Source organism: Daphnia magna, unplaced genomic scaffold (assembly GCF_020631705.1).
Source record: "Daphnia magna isolate NIES unplaced genomic scaffold, ASM2063170v1.1 Dm_contigs103, whole genome shotgun sequence".
NCBI lineage: Eukaryota > Metazoa > Arthropoda > Branchiopoda > Diplostraca > Daphniidae > Daphnia > Daphnia magna.
This window is the reverse complement of record NW_025533124.1, coordinates 41814-62319: the sequence shown is the minus strand read 5'-3', so window position 1 is coordinate 62319 and position 20506 is coordinate 41814. Positions and strand designations below refer to the sequence as shown.

The 20506-nt window shown below is 38.8% G+C and overlaps 3 protein-coding genes, 1 long non-coding RNA gene and 1 pseudogene across 7 annotated transcripts; 2 read left to right on the top strand and 3 right to left on the bottom strand.

Moving 5' to 3' along the window:
- Positions 1 to 1292: 1292 nt before the first annotated feature.
- Positions 1293 to 3197, bottom strand: LOC116919419. Of its 2 annotated transcripts, XR_006641459.1 has the most exons (5): positions 2307 to 3197; positions 1982 to 2227; positions 1834 to 1904; positions 1569 to 1741; positions 1293 to 1495 (listed from the first exon to the last, which is right to left on the bottom strand). XR_006641459.1 is itself a non-coding variant. In XM_045166850.1 (4 exons), exons 2-4 carry the CDS (start codon positions 2202 to 2204, stop codon positions 1398 to 1400), a joined length of 657 nt encoding a protein of 218 aa, XP_045022785.1. In that variant the 5' UTR covers positions 2205 to 2227; positions 2307 to 3197; the 3' UTR covers positions 1293 to 1397. The 2 variants fall into 2 exon arrangements, 1 of the variants encoding a protein (XP_045022785.1); XM_045166850.1 differs by having other exon boundaries at positions 1569 to 1904.
- A 4402-nt stretch (positions 3198 to 7599) lies between these two features.
- On the bottom strand, positions 7600 to 7922 carry LOC123466586. The gene is made up of 2 exons (XR_006641460.1): positions 7797 to 7922; positions 7600 to 7720 (listed from the first exon to the last, which is right to left on the bottom strand). It is a non-coding gene; the product is annotated as an uncharacterized LOC123466586 (long non-coding RNA).
- A 184-nt stretch (positions 7923 to 8106) lies between these two features.
- LOC116919417 (dnaJ homolog subfamily C member 16) lies at positions 8107 to 13711 on the top strand. 2 transcript variants are annotated; one of them, XM_032925398.2, is made up of 16 exons: positions 8107 to 8291; positions 8396 to 8462; positions 8530 to 8723; positions 8781 to 9067; positions 9127 to 9307; positions 9391 to 9592; positions 9649 to 9859; positions 9919 to 10118; positions 10219 to 10348; positions 10435 to 10477; positions 10569 to 10790; positions 10853 to 10959; positions 11040 to 11173; positions 11238 to 11384; positions 11446 to 13316; positions 13385 to 13711. In XM_032925398.2, the coding sequence occupies exons 1-15, from the start codon at positions 8131 to 8133 to the stop codon at positions 11596 to 11598; spliced, it is 2439 nt and encodes an 812-aa protein (XP_032781289.2). In that variant the 5' UTR covers positions 8107 to 8130; the 3' UTR covers positions 11599 to 13316; positions 13385 to 13711. The 2 variants fall into 2 exon arrangements, with proteins under 2 accessions (XP_032781289.2, XP_045022784.1); XM_045166849.1 differs by lacking the exon at positions 13385 to 13711 and having other exon boundaries at positions 11040 to 11183; positions 11446 to 11650.
- On the bottom strand, positions 11729 to 12344 carry LOC116919418 (MICOS complex subunit Mic10). 2 transcript variants are annotated; one of them, XM_032925399.2, is made up of 4 exons: positions 12203 to 12344; positions 12101 to 12148; positions 11932 to 12041; positions 11729 to 11882 (listed from the first exon to the last, which is right to left on the bottom strand). In XM_032925399.2, the coding sequence occupies exons 1-4, from the start codon at positions 12279 to 12281 to the stop codon at positions 11823 to 11825; spliced, it is 297 nt and encodes a 98-aa protein (XP_032781290.2). In that variant the 5' UTR covers positions 12282 to 12344; the 3' UTR covers positions 11729 to 11822. The 2 variants fall into 2 exon arrangements, with proteins under 2 accessions (XP_032781290.2, XP_032781291.2); XM_032925400.2 differs by having other exon boundaries at positions 11729 to 11870.
- On the top strand, positions 12905 to 19984 carry LOC116919336 (annotated as a pseudogene).
- Positions 19985 to 20506: the final 522 nt, after the last annotated feature.

Below are 20506 nucleotides of genomic sequence, written 5' to 3'. Positions count from 1 at the left end.
TCAGTCTCTGCCCGTCGTCCCACTTGCTGCCCACAAAAATGCCCAATGAAGTTTCCCGTCAACTTATATATGGCCTCTGGCTATCTAATCCCTAACAGTCTTTTCCCGTCGACCCCCTCTTTGCCCGTCAACCCCCTCTTTGCCCGTCGATCAACAATCGATCAGCAAAAATAACCACTGTTGGGGGCCCGTCGACCATATCGTTGCCTCTGTTTATCATCCTCCTCACAGTCTCTGCCCGTCAACCCACTTACTGCCAAACAAAATGTCCGTTTTAGTTGGCCGTCGACCTATTTATTGCCCCTGTCCGTCGGCTCACATGCTGTCTCGTCCACCCGTCCTACTAAATGCCCATGGACTGAAAAGTTGTCAATTTCCACGATTTCGTCCACCTTTTACGCATCTAGTCTTCCAAAGTCCTATCCCACCAATTCCTCCCAACGCCAGCGGCAACTTACAGCCAATCACAGGATGCGCTCATCCAAGAGACCCAAAACTCCTCCCACATTTTTCCTTAGATTTTTATAGAGTATAGATGAATGATGTTTTTGACGTCTTGAATGGCCAATTCGTCGCAGAAGGCATCCAGTTGGAAAACTGGTGGAAAAAGAAAAAAGTGCTGGACGCTTTTCTGACAGTCTTAGATATTACTGAAGAATGTCACCGCACAAGAAAATCGAATGATCCAGACATACCAGTTAATGTGTTTTCATCGTACACAACGCTTCAGAGTTGGCGCGTGTCAGTTTTGAGTGTCATTGAATTGACAGAAGAAAAATTTGGCGCCAATTATATTTTCATTTTTTCATTTTAAATTTTGCAGAAATTGATAGATCTCGCTAAGGGCTATTCATTCATATAAAACTTATTATATTTCAATGAAAAGCTAAGCCACAATTCCGTTTTTTTATTTTTTGAAAAAATTGGGGGATGGGGTGATTTGTCAAAACTAAAAACTTTTGCGTCCTTGTTTGGACGTTTTGAATTACTAGTTCTCCCTAAAATTAGAATTTTTGAAATCCTCATGATTCAGTGCATCTGATGATGCAAAAAATCAATTTAATTAGATGTGCTGACTCTTAATCCTTTAAAAGTAAGATGGCCCAATCAGCTGGCGATCATTCGAAATGGAGGGAAATTCGAATGCCTGGCGAAATTATACAGTATTTGAAAACAGAGCTTTATTACAGCCTGTTATCTCTAGTGTGTCGTAACCTCTATATTTATAAAAATTCATGAAAACTCAATGTCTAATTGACAATTAAATAATAATTACAAAGCCAAATTCGGTGTTCAGTGACAATAGATTTGTATTTTTAAATTCTTTGTAGCTTCGTTTAAAAATTGGAGCTTAGACAGTGTGAAATAAACACAAACATAACACAGAAACCAGTGATTTAGAAGTTTCCTTGGATAAACCATTTACCAGCGACTGATCTACACCGGCATTGACACAGCCGTCTACACGACGGCCCAAAAAGCTGTTGTTTGGCACCTACAAAAACAGGAGCGTTAATTCGTATCTGACTGACCACTTCAATTGTCATGGAAAAAAGTGTATTCATTACCTTCAACGTTTCCCTGTTTAATCACCGTTATCTTAAACGGAGACTTACTTTTAGTTTGAATGGGCAGTGACAGCGAAGGCTGTTTTTCCCAAACAGAAGGTAACTTGGGCGGAGGCTCTTGTGATGTATTAGGGCTCCAGTGGTCTGAAAGACTCGTAACACTTCCAGCGGCACTGATAATAGGATTTTGAACTATGACTTTAGCTGTTTTTTCAGGGATTGCAACTTTCGCAGTTGCTCGGATAATAGAATTTTCAACGGTCACCTTGGATGTTTTTTCAGTTATGTCACAAGTCCCGTTACCTGTTAACATACATCTAGGAAGAGGGCCCGATTCTTGAGGATAAAACGACAATAAATTATTTCTACAAATTGAACCAGAGAAATCATTTCAGTTTTAAAAGGGAGCTTACTTGGACTTCGAACGGAAGGCGGAGGCTCTTGTGATGTGTTAGGGCTCCTGTTGACTGCACGACTTGCAACACTTGTAATTGCACTGATAATTGTATTCTGAACTATGACTTTAGCTGTCTTTTCAGTGATTTCAACATTCGCAGTTGCATGTATTGTGGCACTTTCAACTGTCACCTTGGATGTTTTTTCAGTCACGTCACAAGTCCTGTCACCTGTTAACATACTCCTAGGAACAGGGCCCACTTCTGGGGATAGGAAGATTAAAAATTATTCATACAAATTATAGAAACAAAACCATTTAGTCTGAAACGGGAGCTTACTCACTTTTAACGGAAGGTAACTTGGCCAAAGGCTCTTTTGATGAGTTTGGGTTCCGGTGGTCTGCACGACTATTAACACTACCGGGTCGAATTCTGACTTTCTTACTTTACTTAGTGTATTTTTCCATCCTTTACTTTCGACAGTCAACTTTCAAAGTCAAAGTAGAATTTTCAATTCCTTACTTTCAACGAAAAAGTAAAGTTTGATTCTGAGTCAGATTGATCTTAAAAACCACGTCTACTTTCAAAGTAAGGATCTAGACTTTCCTTGACTTTGAGAACTTAACTTACGAGAAATCTAATGGTAAGAATCTCAAACAATCAAGCCTATGGGCATGCATAGCAGACGAAAGCGATTGACAACACGCTAACTACAATTGTTATTGTTTACACAGCCCTGTTAAAGTACATTACATGCGTATTTTATAAAATGGGTCCCAAAAAGTCGGCTGGAAAAGAGATAAATGTGATTCCAAGTAGTCGAAAGAAAAGAGAATATTGGACAGATGGTGAAATTGAATCTCAATGAAGGAAATTGTTTCTCAAGTTAAACACATACTATGAATTCTTTGCATTAGTCCAATTACCCAGTATAAACTGGATACTATCCTTGTCCAATCTGAATGTCTTCATAATTCTGTCTTCAGAAAAGTAGCCAAAGATATCATTGCGTGTTTGATAAAACGGTAGCAATTTACTCATCCGATTCTTTTTGCTAGCTCTTTTATCTTCTTCATCACTTGATTTAGTGTTCTCTTCATCACTTAAATAAGCCAAATCTTCTAAAAAATTGTCTATTATGGCATTTTCACGAGCCATGTTTACAAATATTCAAAACCGCGTAGTTGACAGCTTTTTCTGCACATACAGTCGTGCCGTTCTCAAATTATCGCATTTTTTCCAACTCCATCTCGTTCAGGGGCCTGAACGCTGTCAAGCAAAACATGACGACAACTCCTGTTAGGGTTCAGGTCCCTGGCCTCAATTTGCAGCAAGAGATAGGCAGCTCAATTCGCTATACTAGCGCAACTTGCCTTACGCATTCAGTTGCAACTCCATCTCGTTCAGGGACCTGAACCCTGTCAGGAAAAAACACAAAACCCCCGAGCCGTTATTTTTTTGTTTTGTGTTTGTTATTATTTATGTTTATTGTTTATTTTTCTTTCTGTTTCCTTTCCGTAATACAATGCCTTTTAACTTTATAATTTTGTTTTCATTTATTAGAATATTACTTAGTTAAGCAACGATATAATTTCATTAAAATTACTGTAATAATTGTGAATTTCCACTTATGGGCATTCGGGTAGTGGAACCGGTTCCAAAACCCGATATCATTACTGTGTACCCTATTTGACTTGTTTTTTGCAATACATCATAGTTTTATTTATTTTCCTTCACTTGCACACCCATTTTAAGTTAAGGCTGGGCCATATCTTTTAAAGTGGGTATTTTAAACGAAAGAAAACCGCTTGATAAGTACCTACCCGAGTAATGACCCATCAGCTATTTTTCAGGTAGGTAGGTCGGTGCGGTTTAACGTGTCTCGGGTAATCCCTCTATCACAGTACACAAAATTAAAATAGCTTTATAGGTAACAATATTAGGTCTAAATAAACAAATTTTACGGAAATGGATAGCCGATGATGGGGGCTATCCACTTCCGTAAAATTTTTACTTAAAAAATACCTAACCGAGTAGTAAACCGATTGGATATTTTTGTCGGTGTGGTTTGACGGATCGTGAACTAAATGAATTATAATCGGTAAATTGAATTGGAAAAAAATTCTAAATGAAATAAATTTTTTTGCGTTTTGTCGCTTAGGTCCAATACTGCGCTTGATCGATTAAATGAAAAAAATTTGATTCATTTCGAATTTTTTTCCTTTTCAATATTTTTTGATGAAATTCACCAAATAGATAGCGCTTTTAAATACCTATCGATTGCCGTAAAACTTACGAAAATTCGCTGAAAACTTAGCTCGTAATTAATTATTTTATTTTATGACATTTTAGGGAAGGGGGGGGGGAGGGCCAAAAACAGATATTTTTGGGTACGTTGTTTGGTTTCTAATATACACCAAACTAAACAGAAAATATATTATTGAGATTCTTTATTATCTCTAGCATGTTTTGATGTGATATTTTACTTCGATTTTTATAGTTTAAGAACCGCAAATTACAATAAAATGTACCCCCCTTGGCCCCTTCCCGGCATCCATTGCGGCGGCCATTTTGATGACGCGCGTAATTCAAATTTGAATTCTAACTTCTCATTATTATTATTCCAACGTTTTAAATTACCAAGAATGTATGTTAACACAAATACATTTTAAATAAAAACTCAATTTGTTTTAAAGAGTAAGCATACAGTGTTTTATTCATAAACAACATAAAGCAAATACAATGAGTGAAGAGTGACACGAACAAATTGTTTTGATTATTTCATTATTTAATTACATTTTTACATAAAAAAATACCTAATTAGCTTTAATGGTTTATTCTTAGTTATTGATGCTAGGCTTAGAAGGTTGCTTTCTAATTGACTATTCAATTGTTTGTTGTTGCCCCGGTCAACCTAGTGGGATTCCGATACCTGGAAAAGGGAAAATAAAAGAGTGATGTCAGGGCTATAACATTACAATTTTTTGAAATAAGTTACCTGTTTGATAAGTGTGTTAATTTTTTTACAATGCCACAATAGATTACCTTCTTAATAAAAAAGTGTACTTCCCAACGTGGATGGAAAACGCAGCCAACACACCGAATGCAAATTTAAAGCTTTGGCTGAGTAAGACTGTAAAAATTTTATGCATTTCACTAATCCTAAATAAAATTCGTTAAATGGTAAGAAATTCATTAATATTACCTATCAAATAATAATATATTCTTACTTCTGTTCTAATGTAAAATTTGTTTCGTGGTTCTAAAAGAAATAAAATACAGGATACAGCAATTTTTTTTCACTAAAAAATTTTATTCTTTTAAACATATATACAGATTTTAAAAAAACAAACACAAATACAACAAATAAAAAGAAAAAAACAAAAACAATAAACGTAAATAATGACAATCACACAAAATTGGAACGCCCGCCACGGACCGGTTGTTGACGAATTAGCGTTTCCGTGAACGGATCAATGCCCGTTCAATAATGCCCATTGATTTTGAATTCGAAATTTTTGGAGAACGGATGTACGTCCGATCACTAGAGCCGTCTAGTGAAAGAATATAAAATGGCATCTTGTGGAAAAATCGGACATAGATCCGATTTTTCCCGCTAGAAGGTCCGATTTAGACGACAGCGAGATCGGAACATAGTCCGTGAACAGTTGAAGTTTGTGTTGACAGTATCCTGCACAAAAATCCGAACACCGATTTAATTTTTTAAAGCCACCTATTGGCGGGGTAAAGGGTTTTTGGTTTGTTTTTCTTTAAGAGGGAGGGTAGACGGGGTATGGACACATAGGGCAGGGTTGGGTAAGTCTAGACATTTTTTTTATGCCTTAAGGTATTACGCTTTAAGGCAAGTAACAGGTTGGGACATTTTTGCAACCCCCAGGGTGGTGTGTTTTTTTAAACGACAGTTGGAAATGTTGGACTTAGGCTGTGTTATATTCTATACCCAAATGAATTAGATAGCTGCCTGTGCACATTGTTGTCAATACCGATGGCATATGTGTAGAGGCTCTGATTGCGACGCTGTAGATCAGTGTTCGATTCCCGATACGGAATTGCGAAAATATTTGGTATCGTTATAGCATTCTTCATTCGAATTTGCTGGTAATATTAATTACTTTAAAACGAAGGAGTTTATTATTTTTTAATTATTAAATATAAAAAAAAGCACATATTGCTCGATAAAAATTTGTTTCATATATAATTGATAATTTCTCTTAAGGTAACCACAATTATTTAACACCTCATCTGGAATCGAACACCGATCTCCAGCATCACACTCAGAAACGCTACGCCTACGCCATTGACAACGCCGAAAATGTTAACAGGCAGCTGAAACATAAGCTAAATTGTTTCGGTAAGAAACATTACTAAGCCCAAGCCCTAAATTTCCAACTGTCGTTAAAAAAAAACACCACCCTGGGGGTTGCAAAAATGTCCCGACCTGTAACTTGCCTTAAAGCGTAATACCTTAAGGCACTTTTTTTTAAATGTCTAGACTTACCCAACCCTACCCTGACGTGTCCATCACCCCGTCTAACCTCCCCCTTAAAGAAATACAAACAAAAAACCCACTACCTTGCCAATAGGTGGCTTTAAAAAATTAAATCGGTGTTCGGATTTTTGTGCAGGATACTGTACCTTTCAAAAAGTTTCCTGGAAAAATAACAGCTTTTTTGGAGATAAAATTTTGTGTATTATATCAGCACAGAGGTATAGTACACGATTCCAAAAGATTTTGTAATAAAACTAACTACAACTTAATTAAATATATTATTTTTCATTTCCCTCCTATAGGGCCCGAGAGGAAAAATACCCCAGGTCGGAATTCAGCCTTGGCAACTCAGCATCCGATCTTGGTCTATAAGTGGAAATTCACAATTATTACAGTAATTTTAATGAAATTATATCGTTGCTTAATTAAGTAATATTCTAATAAATGAAAACAAAATTATAAAGTTAAAAGGCATTGTATTACGGAAAGGAAACAGAAAGAAAAATAAACAATAAACATCAATAATAACAAGCACAAAACAAAAAAATAACGGCTCGGGGGTTTTGTGTTTTTGCCTGACAGGGTTCAGGTCCCTGAACGAGATGGAGTTGCAACTGAATGCGTAAGGCAAGTTGCGCTAGTATAGCGAATTGAGCTGCCTATCTCTTGCTGCAAATTGAGGCCAGGGACCTGAACCCTAACAGGAGTTGTCGTCATGTTTTGCCTGACAGCGTTCAGGCCCCTGAACGAGATGGAGTTGATTTTTTCACACAAATAATAGAAATTGTATACATACAGTGTTGCCGCTATCAAATTTCATGCAATTTTACAGTGAAAATAGCTACCTTTGAAAACCAACTTACCGAAAGTGACCTCGCGAGGTAACTTTCAAAAAGCAAACTTTCGTGAAAGTTAGGGACCAACTTTTGAGTTTTAAAAGTGAAGTAGGCTACTTATTTTTGACGAATTTGTTTGAGAATACCACTTTGAAAAAAAGGCCGAAAGAAAAGTAAAAAACGGCTACTTTGGCCCGTTTGAAAGTAAAGTAAGTAACTTTGAGAGAGTCAGAATTCGATCCCAGTTGCACTGATAATAGGATTCGGAACTATGACTTTAGCTGTTTTTCAGTGATTGCAGCATTCGTCGTTGAACGGATTATGGCACTTTCAACTGTAACCTTGGATGTTTTTTCAGTCACGTCATAAGTCCCGTGACTGTTAACTTACTCATAGTAACAGGGCCCGCTTCTATTGATAAAATGATTAAAAATTATTCCTACAAATTATAGAACCCAAACCATTTTAGTCTTATACGGGAGCTTACTTTTACTTTGACCAAAACCATTGACTTTTACTATAGCGTATTTACAGTTGCGATTGCTGAACCTGCCGCCATGAGCGCTGTAAACCTAGAACATTCGCTCACTCGGGCTGAACGAATGGAAAAGCTCACCCGGGCAGAGCTAGCTCGCTACAACTCGTGTTGTCTTTCTTCTGTTAGATCTCGTTAGATGTCAGGGAATTTGGATTTAATATTGACTTTCTTTACCATGGATATTAATGTATTGGAGACTGCATGACTGCAACCAAAGGCGACAAAACTTTTCGGCACATTGGTTGTGTACAGTTATCAGCTAGTACATCGAAAGGCTTTGAAAATGTGGAATTTTTTTAAAAACTTTGTTTATGCCGTGCTTTTAGTTAATATGACAATTGGGGCTGTTCACTGCTCCTGGGATCCATACAAAGTATTGGGCCTGAAGAGGGGAGCATCAATCCCGGAAATCCGCAGAGCTTACAAACAGAGTGCGAGAGAATGGTAATTAATTTAAATTTAACTTGTCGAACCCATCGGAGAGTTTGTCAACCGTTAAATCTTTATTAAAGAATGTTGAAAATTGATCAACTGTTCCCTGATTTTAGGCATCCAGATAAAAATAGAAATGAAAATGCCGAATCAAAATTTGTTGAAGTGAATAAGGCATATGAGGTAACACACTTATTCTGTTCTCTGTTGCACATAATATACATGTGTGTTTTGTGTATGTGTAATTAAGTTACTATCAGATCCTGTGCGAAGAAAACTGTTTGATCAGAAAGGAGTTGTGGACGACAGTCTTAATAGAAACATGCACAACCCAAATAACAGATTTGGTGATGGAGCATCATTTTTCTCTGGACACGGTGGGTTCAGATTCCAGTTTAAAATGTCAGAGATGACTGCATTTCACCAGTATAGGATTACATTGAGGTGAAAGAGATTTTTTTTTATCCGTAAGGAACAAAGTAATAATTGTAATGTATTTAGGAGATATGAAAATTTTATTCTCCCACAAAGCCAGAATCAGCCGTATCTGATATTAGTCTATTCTGAATGGTGTCTGATGTGCCTCCATGTATTGCCAATTTGGCAAAGATTAGTGGAAGATTTGAATCCAATTGGGATTAATTTAGCTACAGTGCATTTCGACCAAGAAGTGGAATTGGCCAATAAACTTGGAGGAAGGAGAGGGGAGCTTCCACATGTTGTATTGGTTATGGATTCAAGAATTTCACACTACATTGAAGATGAGCTCAGTAATTCCAAAGTTATAGGTAGGTCAAAATTTTGGTAAGTTCAAAATATGCAGCATTTTATCTCTTTATTTTTATAGAATTCATCCGCAGCCGATTTTCCCGTAATCTGATTGCTTTCGTCAATGATCAGAACATAAATGAGTTTATAGGTGGTTGGAAGGATAACAAAGTCCGTGTTATGCTGTTTGGCAAACTTGAATTAGTCCGTCTGCGGTATTTAACCTTGGCTTTTAAATATAGACCACACACATTGTTTGGGTATGCTCCTGTTACGTACATAAATCTGTTCTGGACGCGGAGCTAATGGCTGCTTGTTTTTTGCTTCTCAATGTGGCGTTTAGTTACGCACAATTAAATCTAGAGACAACACGGGCCATTGTCGACAAATTTGGTATACCTTTGAAATTAGATTCTCTTTTACTGTTTCAAGAAGACCGCGACCGACCAGCTGCAAGATTAAGCATGGCGGACTTACCGTATTCGACATTGAAAGACATAATCGAAACTAACAAATACCTTCAACTGCCAAGACTTTCATCTCAAGTATGTTATATTAGTCAGTGTGTAATAGACGAACCGATAATTTATTTTGGTTGTAGAAAATGCTAGATCTGCTGTGTCCTCCTGAGAGCTCTAACGTCCGCCGGCGCTTATGTGCGATTCTTGTAACAGAGGATCGAGAAGAGGATGAAGAGGCGCGGGAACAACTTCGACACTTTACACGACAGTTCAAATTTAGCCGTGATCGCATTGTCTTCAGCTATCTTTTTCGGGAAAAACAGACAGAATTCCTACGTGCACTTTTAGAAGGTTGAAAAATATTTCAAAACTTGCTCTCTTTTACTAACAAACGATATAACCTAACTCAGACGGGAAATCTCCAGCTGAGGCAACAACTAAAGTAGTTATAGTTTGGCGTCAAGATATCCAGCGACTCAGCTACAGTTGGTTGCCTCAGCCGTTTGTTTCTGGAGCCGATAACTGGAATTCTAGTGTCAACTATCTTCATCGTACCTTAATCAAAATCTTGGGTAGCGCACAACCATTAGCCCATACTACTTCGATGAAAGTATGTATAGTGGTTTTTTAATATCCATTAAAATATGTAACTGATATTACGGTTAAAACAGAAAATATTTGTTATCGTGTCTGTGTATTTTAATATTTAGGAACTTGTTGATGAATATGCTCGAGGTATCTTAGGGCGAATTACTGCTCGTCTAGTAACAACGGCTGAAATCCTTAGAGATCATTTCACTCGTCAAGAACTTCTTGCTGTTGGCTCAGTTGTTGGAACGGGTTCGTGCAAATATTAAACGAAATTTATATAGATATATGGAACTTTTAAATATTAGGATTTTTCGTTAACTTGTTTTCTTTTCTAGTTCTCTTTATTGCTGCTGTTGGATACGTCATGACTTATCTTGTGTAAATTTCTGTTTAACATTTTACCCCCGTGGTTTTATCACAATGTTAACGAAATTGTTTTTTCCCGTTTAATTGTTCGGACAACTTTTAGACGTTTGGAAGAAGAAACAATAAGAAAAACAAACAAAGGGTTACCCAAAACCCCTCGGCCAACTACGACAGAATTAAAACTACACGAACTTCGGTCGGAAACCTACAATGGCATGGTTAGGCTACTTAAACCTGGTTGCCGTACAGTTGTTTTATTACTGGATAACGAGTCAATGGACGTTTTAATACCAAAGTTTCACAAAGCCGTTTGGCCTTACCGAAAGTAACTCACATGGAAATCGAATGCGTTTGATTATTTGATTTAATATGGTTTTTGGCTTCTAGGAACAAAAGTTTGCTATTCGGCTGGATGAACATAGACCGCGGTCTGCCTTGGTACAGCAGACTGTTAAATTTGGCATTGAAGATCGCTGACGATGATGAAGGAACTGGTAGTGTTTTATTTGTTTTTTTTTTATTTGATAAATCAAATGACAATTTTCAATCCTATATCTGGTTGATTTTTTTTTAGATGTTACGCTGGATTCCAATTCCGTCAAACCCAAAAACTGTGTAGGAACTGTTGTCTCTCTTAATGGACATCGACGCTATTTTTGTATCTACCACGCTCGTCATCCAGAATGCGTTTCCGATAGTGGCGCAAAGGTATTTAGGGGTATGGCATTTAGAAATTTCTAGAATTGCATTATTTTTCATTGTTATGAAATAGAGAATGCAAAACATGGCCCGGCGTTTAACTGTTTCGAATCGTGTTATGAACGATGCGAGTGGAGCATTTATGGGATTTGATTCATCTTTGGAGGATTCAGACAATTCGGATGTTGAAAGGGGTGACCTTCTGAAATCACAGGATATGGTAACCCCATTATTTCCTAGAAATGTTTACTTTTACTCATCTTTTTTTAATGTGTGAAAAGGAGCCATTGATCACAAGCGGTTTGGGTTTACACACCCAACAATTTTCGACAGATTTTGCTTTAGAAGGACTTTCAAATTGGCTAGATCGTCTTTTCGAAGGCACAACACAACGCTATAACATTAATTATTGGCCAGATTTTGGAAACCTTTGAATTTTTTTAAACTGCTAATTGCTTGAGTAAAGTACCCCTAGTCAATGTTTTATTAATCTGTTTTCTTTTTGTATGACTGAACATTTGAGGCCATCTCAGTATTTTGTTTACCAATTACATTGTCTCTATGTTACATTTAAACCAAGTTTAATCCAGAAACTACACAGTTAAGATATTTGTCAAGTAAAGACAAAAATGCTTAAGTGCTATTTAAAGGCTAATTCTCAAGAGGAATCCTTCCCAATTTGGTTAACATTGTTCCTTCTAAATGCCTGATTTTCAACCTATAAGATCACATTAAAATACTGCATTATAAGAATAATAGACTTTTACCTTAATCATGTCTGCTCCAACTAAGTAGGGCATATTTAATTTGTAATGGCAATTTGACATGCCCATTCCTGCTCCAACTCCCACACCAAATACAGCAGGCCATGATTTCCCTAAGTTAATATATTGGTTACCAAAATATTTGACAGATTCAGAAAACGATTATTCTTACGCTTAAACAGGAGCAGAGAGAATAATGTACCAGTGATCAATCCACCCCCTGTTGAAATTGTAAGTTTAATACAGTTACTGCAACCCTCTTAAATGTAAATACCTAATTTGATTAATGCGTCAGCCACACATGAATCAACTGTGTTGGCAAGCACATCTTCTGAATTTTTTGAGGAACCCATAACTTTTTTATTACAATGAAAAGATGTAACCTCAACGACCAACTATGCGGCAGATTAATAAAGAAGTGGAATCGTCTGCTACTCCAAGGCCTACTTTATGGTTAAGGCCCGTAAGGCCGTAAACTTGAATACCTCCATGGCGGTAGGCGTTACCAGAGTAATAGAATACGGTATTCTATTACTCTGGCGTTACCAAGCGAGCCAATCAGAGAAAAAAACTTGAGCTACGACTACACCATCTGGCGCTCGCAACTGTTGCCTCGTTCAACCCCAAGTTATTTTGATTCTCTTCCACACAGTCTCAGCAACCTATTCTCAGCTAGCGTCGCTAGCATGTGTTGGCCCGGCAACACGCACTGACTAGGCAGTACGTGTATCGATGCACCTCTCCTTTTTCTCCCTAGTCCCTATGCTTCTGCACGGTGTACGGGACGCCTCCTTCATTTGTTTTTTTTGCTAGTTGTTTTTCGTGCTGGTTTCCTTTCATTTTTCGTCGTCTGCTGCACTGCATTAATTGTGCTACTGCTACTTCTTCACGCATCAAGACATTTGTTCTATCTCAAACCTAAATATACATTTTACTGTTCCATTCCTTTAGTTCTCAGCCTGATGAACCGTCGCCAATGGATGCTGCTATAGCTGTGCAACTCGCACCTAGTCCTTACTTGACTGCGCAAGAAAAGGAAAAGCTTTGTAAATCTCCAGCTGCGCCACCAGTTAGGTCACAAGCCTCTTTAATTGCCCATGTTTCGAATGTGGCACTCCAGCCTGCTACGGCAAGATAAGCAATTACCTAAAGATATTTGTTTTTTCTTAAACCTAAATACGAATTTTCCTGTTTTCCATTCCTAGTTCTCAGCCTGGTGGACCACCACCAATGGATACTGCTATATCTGTGCAACTCGCACCTAGTCCTCACTTGACTGCGCAAGAAAAGGCAAAGCTTTGTAAATCTCGAGTTGGGCCACCAGCTAGGTCACAAGCCTCCTTAATGGTGACGGTGTTGAAAGCAGGTCTCAAGCCTACTACGTCAAGGTAGGCAATTGCCTTGAGCTGCTGTATTGTGAACTTGAATAATTGTGTTTTCTGTTTTGCTTAACTAGATCCGCGGCTGATAGTTCGCAACCATCGTCTTGAAAAACAATTAAACTCGGTGCGCCTATGCCTGCTGCTAAGCCAATTTTGTCAAAATTTCTTGACCCGAATCATACTGCCCAAAGAAAGATGTACTCTGCCAAAAGTATTGTTGCCAAAGATTCCCAACTAGTTTCCGGTCACACTCAAGAAGTGGAATTGTAGGGGATTTTTATTTAAATGTGTTTCTCTTCTGTTAACGCCTCTGAATTTTCATCCAGTCTTAAGCGTGGAATTATATGTTTTTGTATGTTGGCGTATCTGGAAAAGCAAAAATAAATTTTCAAATGTCCTTACTTTCACAAAATGTGCATATTAATCCCACTTTGTTGATTAGGAGGGGAATATTCCTATTAGAAGTACAGCTTTGCTAAGTTTGTACGTATATTAAAACCAATTTTACCCTGATTTATGTCGTTGCTCAATACACTGCTTTTAAGACATTAATTAAATTTGTAATAATTTATTTCGGTATTACTAGAAACGATAGTAATAACCAACAATAATACTAGTTATTGTCCAATCATAGCGTACTGTGAATGAAATTTAAATTGGCGGGTAAAAACAATGGCCGCCTGTATGCCCGTTAGTGATTGGTTCATTGATTTTTACAAATTTAACGTTCAAAATTATGTTTTAGGACGTTTTCGATAGTACCTTCGTGTTCCTCGTGATAAGACGATCACGAAAACTGCAATATGGATCGGTTTTAGTGAGATTTATTAGGGGAACGATGTGCAATAAGTTCAGTGTGTAGTACGCCCCCCCTCCCTCCCCTAAATTTGACAAAACTTATATAATTAATATCTCTCCAAAAAAACATTGGAACGATATGATTTTTACGGCAATCGATAGCTCTTATCAAGAGCTTTCGATTTCCGTAAAATTTAATGCAAAATAAGCAAACCAAAAAAATTCCTCTAACGATATCAAATTTCTCGTTTTATCGCCCCAGCGCAAAACTAGTCCTAGTCGATAAAACGAGAAATTTGATTTGAGGTTGGACTCGAGTCACTGAAGCTGTGTTGCTGGAACCATACCAACATGGTCTTCGTGGTGGGCACCGACCCTTCGGTGGAATTGCGTTCTCATTTTCCCCTATCTCCCAGTAGTGCTGCCGGCGAACTGTCGGTGCCGCGGAATGGTCGGTGGCTTGATTTGTTTTGTGTGTATTTGATGTGTGTTTTATCCCTGAGAGATTTTTAAAATTCTTATTTTAAAAAGCCGAAGGCTTACCGCCGTTTTACCGAGAGACATTTCTTCCGAATGCGACCCAAATACTATTAACCTGAGAGGTCCCTGGGGAATGGGGTGGCGGGCGACGAAAACGGTTTTTTAGACTTTGACGCTCTCGTGATGCTCCGATCACGACGCGACCTATCTCATTCGACGTAGAATTGTTTTTTACATGTATAATAACTAATTTTTTTAAGAATTAACGAAATTAACGGGGAGATTGGGAGCAAAAAGGAGAAAAAAAAGGGAAAACTTCGAAATGATGGGAAAAAGTTCGCTTCTCAAATTAGAAGCTGCGATTGCTTATAATTTAAAGAAGAACTTTCCCTTTCATACATATGTAATAATTGGAGACGTTATTTTCCTTATTCGCGAGATATTTGTTTCAAAAAAGACACCCTGGTTTAATTTAGCTCCATTCATAAGCAGACAACAGTATTATTTTTTATAGCTCGTCTGCTTGTGAAACGTCAGGCTAAATTAGTAAAAAAAAATAGACGAGACTATATATAATTTCATTTCATTTATATCTTACGCTGTGTATGAGCTCATCAGTCAATTCACTAGGCTATTTCATGATATCGTATTTCTCAAAAATTTCATTTCTTAAAATTAAGAGAATGAAAAGAAAATAAAAAATCTCAAAGGCGCCACGAAGGGGCTTGATCCCTGAGAGATTTTTAAAATTCTTATTTTAATAAGCCGAAGGCTCACCGCCGTTTTACCGAGAGACATTTCTTGCGAATGCGACCCAAATACTATTAACCTGAGAGGTCCCTGGGGAATGGGGTGGCGGGTGACGAAAAAGGTTTTTCAGACTTTGACGCTCTCGTGATGCTCCGATCACGACGCGACCTATCTCATTCGACGTAGAATTGTTTTTTACATGCATAATAACTAATTTTAATAAGAATTAACGAAATTAACGGGGAGATTGGGAGCAAAAAGGCTTTTGAAATGGGAAACGATCAATCGCATTCCATATCCATTAAAGAACTAGACAGCTTGTTAATTTCGGATGCAGATAGAGATGATTTGTTGAATATACCATTGAAATTCAGGTAAAATATTAAGCATTTCTAATTATAAACATCGTTTCATAATTTTTCTTATAATTACTTTATTAGATCAATGGCTAGTTATTACCAATCAACTAGCACCAGCCTTTATTATCATCTCCACAGAGAATTCGTAAGAATAAACGCAGCAACTGAGAACCAACAAGAAGAAGAATGTGCAACGTTATGTCTCCCATGTTACGACAGTCATCCACGGGAAAAAAATTCCCATTCTATCTCTCGCTGCGGGAATAGATTTCGGCAACACTGACCGCATTTTCTGCCTAAATTGACATTGGCAGAAGAACATGTTATTGCTACGGCGAGATTATTCATCTTGATCATCAAACTAGCGGGATATCAGCATGCCGAGAGTCAAAGCGGCAAATTAGGCCACGCCATAGTTTTTCCCCAGTACGGCCAGCAGTTGGAAACAGAGCTTTGCAAAACTAGAGTTCAACACCACACAGGAATCTTTCCAGCCTTGGACAATTTTTTTGACAGCCTCAGTATCGCTTTCGTCGGTTCCGATTTGCAATGGGTGGCGATGGTAGCTAACAAGTCTCACCGCGCTTTCAAACCGCTACGAGTGCGCTCCGCTGTTATCTACATGTGGTTGGCAGCTTTGAAAGCATGCAACTCACGCTATCGAGACATCATCATTGATGAATCTGAAGAGATGCATGCGACTCTAGAATCCATTCCCGAACAACTCATTCAACGAACCACCGTCGTAGGCGACGAATCCGAAATCCAGATTGATCGACTTGTTCATCAACAAGCTCAAACACCAGACACCATCAACGATGTGAATAGCGATGATCAGTTAAACGACGACCCAACTACTTATTCCATGTCTTTCCTCACCAGATCCGATTGCCCTGAAGTGCAAGATACTTCAGATTCGGCTGTCACATTAAAAAGTATAATTTATTTCAAAGCAATAACGACGCTCTTTAACAGTAAAATAACACCACAATCCACATTTTCCCCCAAAAAATAGGTATAGCTACTTCTATAGCTGATGCTCACAACACGGAAAAAGACGAAGCTGCCAACGATCAGGTTCCAGCGCAACCTGACACCCTCCAAGAAACAGCCGAACAAGCAGACACATGTATCAATATTGAGCAAAGTGCGGAACCTCTAAATGAATTTGAACAAAACGATTATTTTCTTTATTCCGCATTTCCTCATCTGTTTCCTTTGGGTAAAGGACTCAGACGAACCGGGAGCGTACCACAAAAAGATGTCTATCATGTGGACAATCAGTGGCATGGCAAATTTGCCAAATGCTTGCGTTTTCAATTTCTGCTCTTCGATCAATTGCAGCGTCACTCGGCAGCTAGAGCCGTCAAAGCTACCGTCCTCTCAAACACTGTATCAATGACGAAATTCAGTGAAATGATCTCAGATCCATCATTCATGGGCAAACTGGAGCACGCAAAAAATCATCCCAATACCGCAGAATGCAAAGCCCTCCTGGCAAAATTGATACTTCACATTTCTTTGGCCAACCGAAAAGTTCCCTACAGTGCGGCCGAGAGAACAGGTGCAGTAGGTCATCTGATGAACATGGTGCGTTATTACGGCACTCCCAGTATTTTCAATACGATATCGCAAGACGATGTTCATGGAATGCTCAACATTCATTTAACGTTGGACATGCGAGACAACTGGACATTTCCTGCAACAGAAGACGGATTTGCCGAAGCTATGCGTCGCCAAGAAACAGAATTCCATTCAGTCCCCATCCACCCTTCCGCCCTCAGAATATTTCTGGCCGAAGGACCCACTTTCGCCGCTAACATGTACTACAAAATTTCAATAGCCATCTTCGGCCACCTGTTCGGAACGCCACCAGACTGCTCGGGAAAAAAGAAAAGTATTCTACTACCCAAGCGAAAAGCGGGAATATTTGGAGCACCAATAGCCGCATTCGGATGCACAGAGGAGCAAGCGCGAGGGTCCCTGCACATGCATAGTCTTTTTTGGGGAGGATTGACACCGTCTATGCTTCAAGCCGTCGGAGGCATTCCAGTGATAGCTCATCACATCTCAAACGCCCTCGATCGAATAATCATGGCTCAACTGCAACCGCAAATTCATGTTCGTCATGTACTGCGAGATCTGCACAACTAATCTCCTGCTCATGCGGCACTGTTTAAATGCAACAACCCCATCACACAAAAATCGCTATTCATCGATGATTTCCAACGCACCGTCGATTTGAGCAACGTCCATCAACACGGACCGTCGTGCTTTAAAACAAAGACCGGCAAAAGATGTTGCTGATTTGGCAGACCAGCACCTTTGAGAAATCAAACAGGTCAGGAACAAATTGTCTCATTGAAAGCGAATAACAACAAGCCCGATATTTCTTTCGATGTTTTGAAAACAATTCTTTCACCGACGGTAACAACCACTACCCATCGCGAGTATTCCAGAATTCCAGTAGCAGCACGCGATAGTCGAATGATCATGTACTACCTCAGAAGACCTGCAATCCTACAAATTAGATCAGATCACTTTGTGGAGAACAATCCGCTCGTCGCAAGATTGATTCTTTCGAAAGAAATGCAACAAGAATTCAACGACCTCCCAACATCAGACCAAAAAACTCAACAAAGCCCTAGTGGGAAGAAACGGACGTAGAGAACGTCGTTGAGTATAGTCCCGTTCAATCGGCCGTCGTCGGATGCAACACCAACGCTAGTCTCTTGGGAAGCGATGCCCAGACCAAAGCAGCCCTGTGCTACGTACTAAAATATGTCACAAAACCACCGGCGGAATTAGCCCATTCACTCTCTCTTCTTCATCATGCCAGAAGAACCATCGAACTCCATCCATCCAAAGCAGCAGACAGTTGCTCCGTCATTCGTACGGGCATGCACTACCTCAACAGAATAGTTAACCAACTCAACGGAGCCATCGAAATATCCGCTCCAATGGCAGCAAAGCCCATTCAAGGTATGCCCGCCGAATTATGTACCGATAGTTTCTGGGTAACTTACGTTACAGTCGCCGTCGCTTACGCCAAACATCATCACCAGGCATGCCGCATCACCAACGAAGACACATCTGCCGAATTCAACGATTTTGACGCAAACAACTCGTCAATGGATGAATTAGAAAGAGAAACTCAAAGCGACGAAGACATCATTATAGACGAAGATGACAACACCTTCAACAATGAAGAACTCGTGACCGACCAAGTGCCCTCTCATGACGAAGAAATCCCTATAGACACATTTGTCATCAAGGACAAGTCCGAAACTGAACAAACGCTTGATGAATTTTTCAGTCAAACAGAACCCATGATATTGTCTCCCGAACAACAACATCGACTAACAACACAGTCAGACGAAGGTGTGAAAGAAAATCGTAGCCGTACCTCAACATCTTCACTACGCTTTTCGAGTTCCTGACTTGAGCAACTTAAGTCTCTTTGAATACGTTGCTCTTATCGACGTCATTCCCAAACATTGGGGAAAAGCACCGACTGAGAAATCCGAAGATGAGCCGGACACCGGAGGTCGTGCGTTAAACGCCACATTCAATTTTTTGCCAGCGCATCCCCTACACGGTAAATAATTAAAAAAAAAAACGTTTTTCTCATCACCAAAAAACACTCACCCATATTTTTATATTTTATTTACAGAAACTGACGTTCAAAGGATCCGCTCAAAAACGAAAATCCCCGTTTTGATAGGACCTTCTCCACAACCCCCCACACCTAAACCTGCGGAAATGACACCAGCTTGGATAGCTCAAGCGCGCAAATTTGCAGATTATTTCCTCACACTTTACCGTCCGTGGAGCAGGCAAACCAGCGATGGCGGAACGTTACCAGGCTCGACAATGTGGAACGATCTTTGCCACCACATGCACACACTGGATCACGGTGAAAACAATCAACAGCTACCCTCTTTTTTAGATCGAGTTCGTTGCAAATGGATCACCAACGCTGCTCACGGCCTCCTCATCGCTGGCGACGACCAAACAGCAGCCAGCAAGTATCGTTGCCAATGTGCCACAGTGTGGAACACCAAAGATGGCAGCGAATCCCTACGCTCTACTTTGCAACCGAAAGAAGGAACTGCGCTTCTGTCAAACGAAGTTCGTATTCAAGAAGCAATAGCGGCTACGGCTGCCCAAGAAAACATCAATATCCTGTTTATATATTTCCATAGGAAAATCCTGTTTAACAATTTTTACACCTTTCAACCGAATAACAGTTTTTCCTTTCTTAAAAGTATTCTGATCCATATCTGACATCAGAAATGCCAATCTTCCAACGGTAATCTACAAAATAAATAGTTTACATATTTTTTAATCAATATTAATTTTTAGCAAAATAAAACGACACGAACCGTTTGACCTTCGATTTCGTTTCTCAATACTATCTGCATATCAGATTCACTATCATCAACAATACCATCACTAGATTCAATTGATTCTTCATTCGATTTCTCAAATGAGGAATTGATTAATAGTCCAATAAGATCTACGCAAAAAAAAAATCACTAATTTATACTACAAATAAAGTTTATTACCAACAACAGCACATTCTCTGAGATCCGCTTCTCTAGTAATATCCTCAAATGATTTAACGTTACAATTCAAATTAGGAAAATCATTAATGCTTTTCCCTTTAGATTATTTCACACTTTCAATCTAAATTTGAAAATTAAAATAGACATGAAATATTGCAGTTTAGAAAAAATTACACAAAGAATTTACCTTGATAAATTTATCCAATGTTACTTGCAGATTACCCGGCATTACTCGATTAAA

Excerpts from the sequence above, each read along its gene's own strand:
- LOC116919417 (XM_032925398.2), top strand. The coding sequence starts at position 8,131 with ATGTGGAATTTTTTTAAAAACTTTGTTTATGCCGTGCTTTTAGTTAAT. Across the intron at positions 8,463-8,529 it reads AAGTGAATAAGGCATATGAG|TTACTATCAGATCCTGTGCG; the intron begins GTAACACACTTA and ends TGTGTAATTAAG. Across the intron at positions 11,174-11,237 it reads TTTCCGATAGTGGCGCAAAG|AGAATGCAAAACATGGCCCG; the intron begins GTATTTAGGGGT and ends GTTATGAAATAG.
- LOC116919418 (XM_032925399.2), bottom strand. The coding sequence starts at position 12,281 with ATGGGTTCCTCAAAAAATTCAGAAGATGTGCTTGCCAACACAGTTGAT. Across the intron at positions 12,149-12,202 it reads TGACGCATTAATCAAATTAG|GGGGTGGATTGATCACTGGT; the intron begins GTATTTACATTT and ends CAATTTCAACAG. Across the intron at positions 12,042-12,100 it reads CTCTCTGCTCCTGTTTAAGC|GGAAATCATGGCCTGCTGTA; the intron begins GTAAGAATAATC and ends ATATTAACTTAG.
- LOC116919419 (XM_045166850.1), bottom strand. The coding sequence starts at position 2,204 with ATGTTAACAGGTGACAGGACTTGTGACGTGACTGAAAAAACATCCAAG. Across the intron at positions 1,905-1,981 it reads GCCTTCCGTTCGAAGTCCAA|AATCGGGCCCTCTTCCTAGA; the intron begins GTAAGCTCCCTT and ends TTTATCCTCAAG. Across the intron at positions 1,496-1,568 it reads TAAACAGGGAAACGTTGAAG|GTGCCAAACAACAGCTTTTT; the intron begins GTAATGAATACA and ends CTGTTTTTGTAG.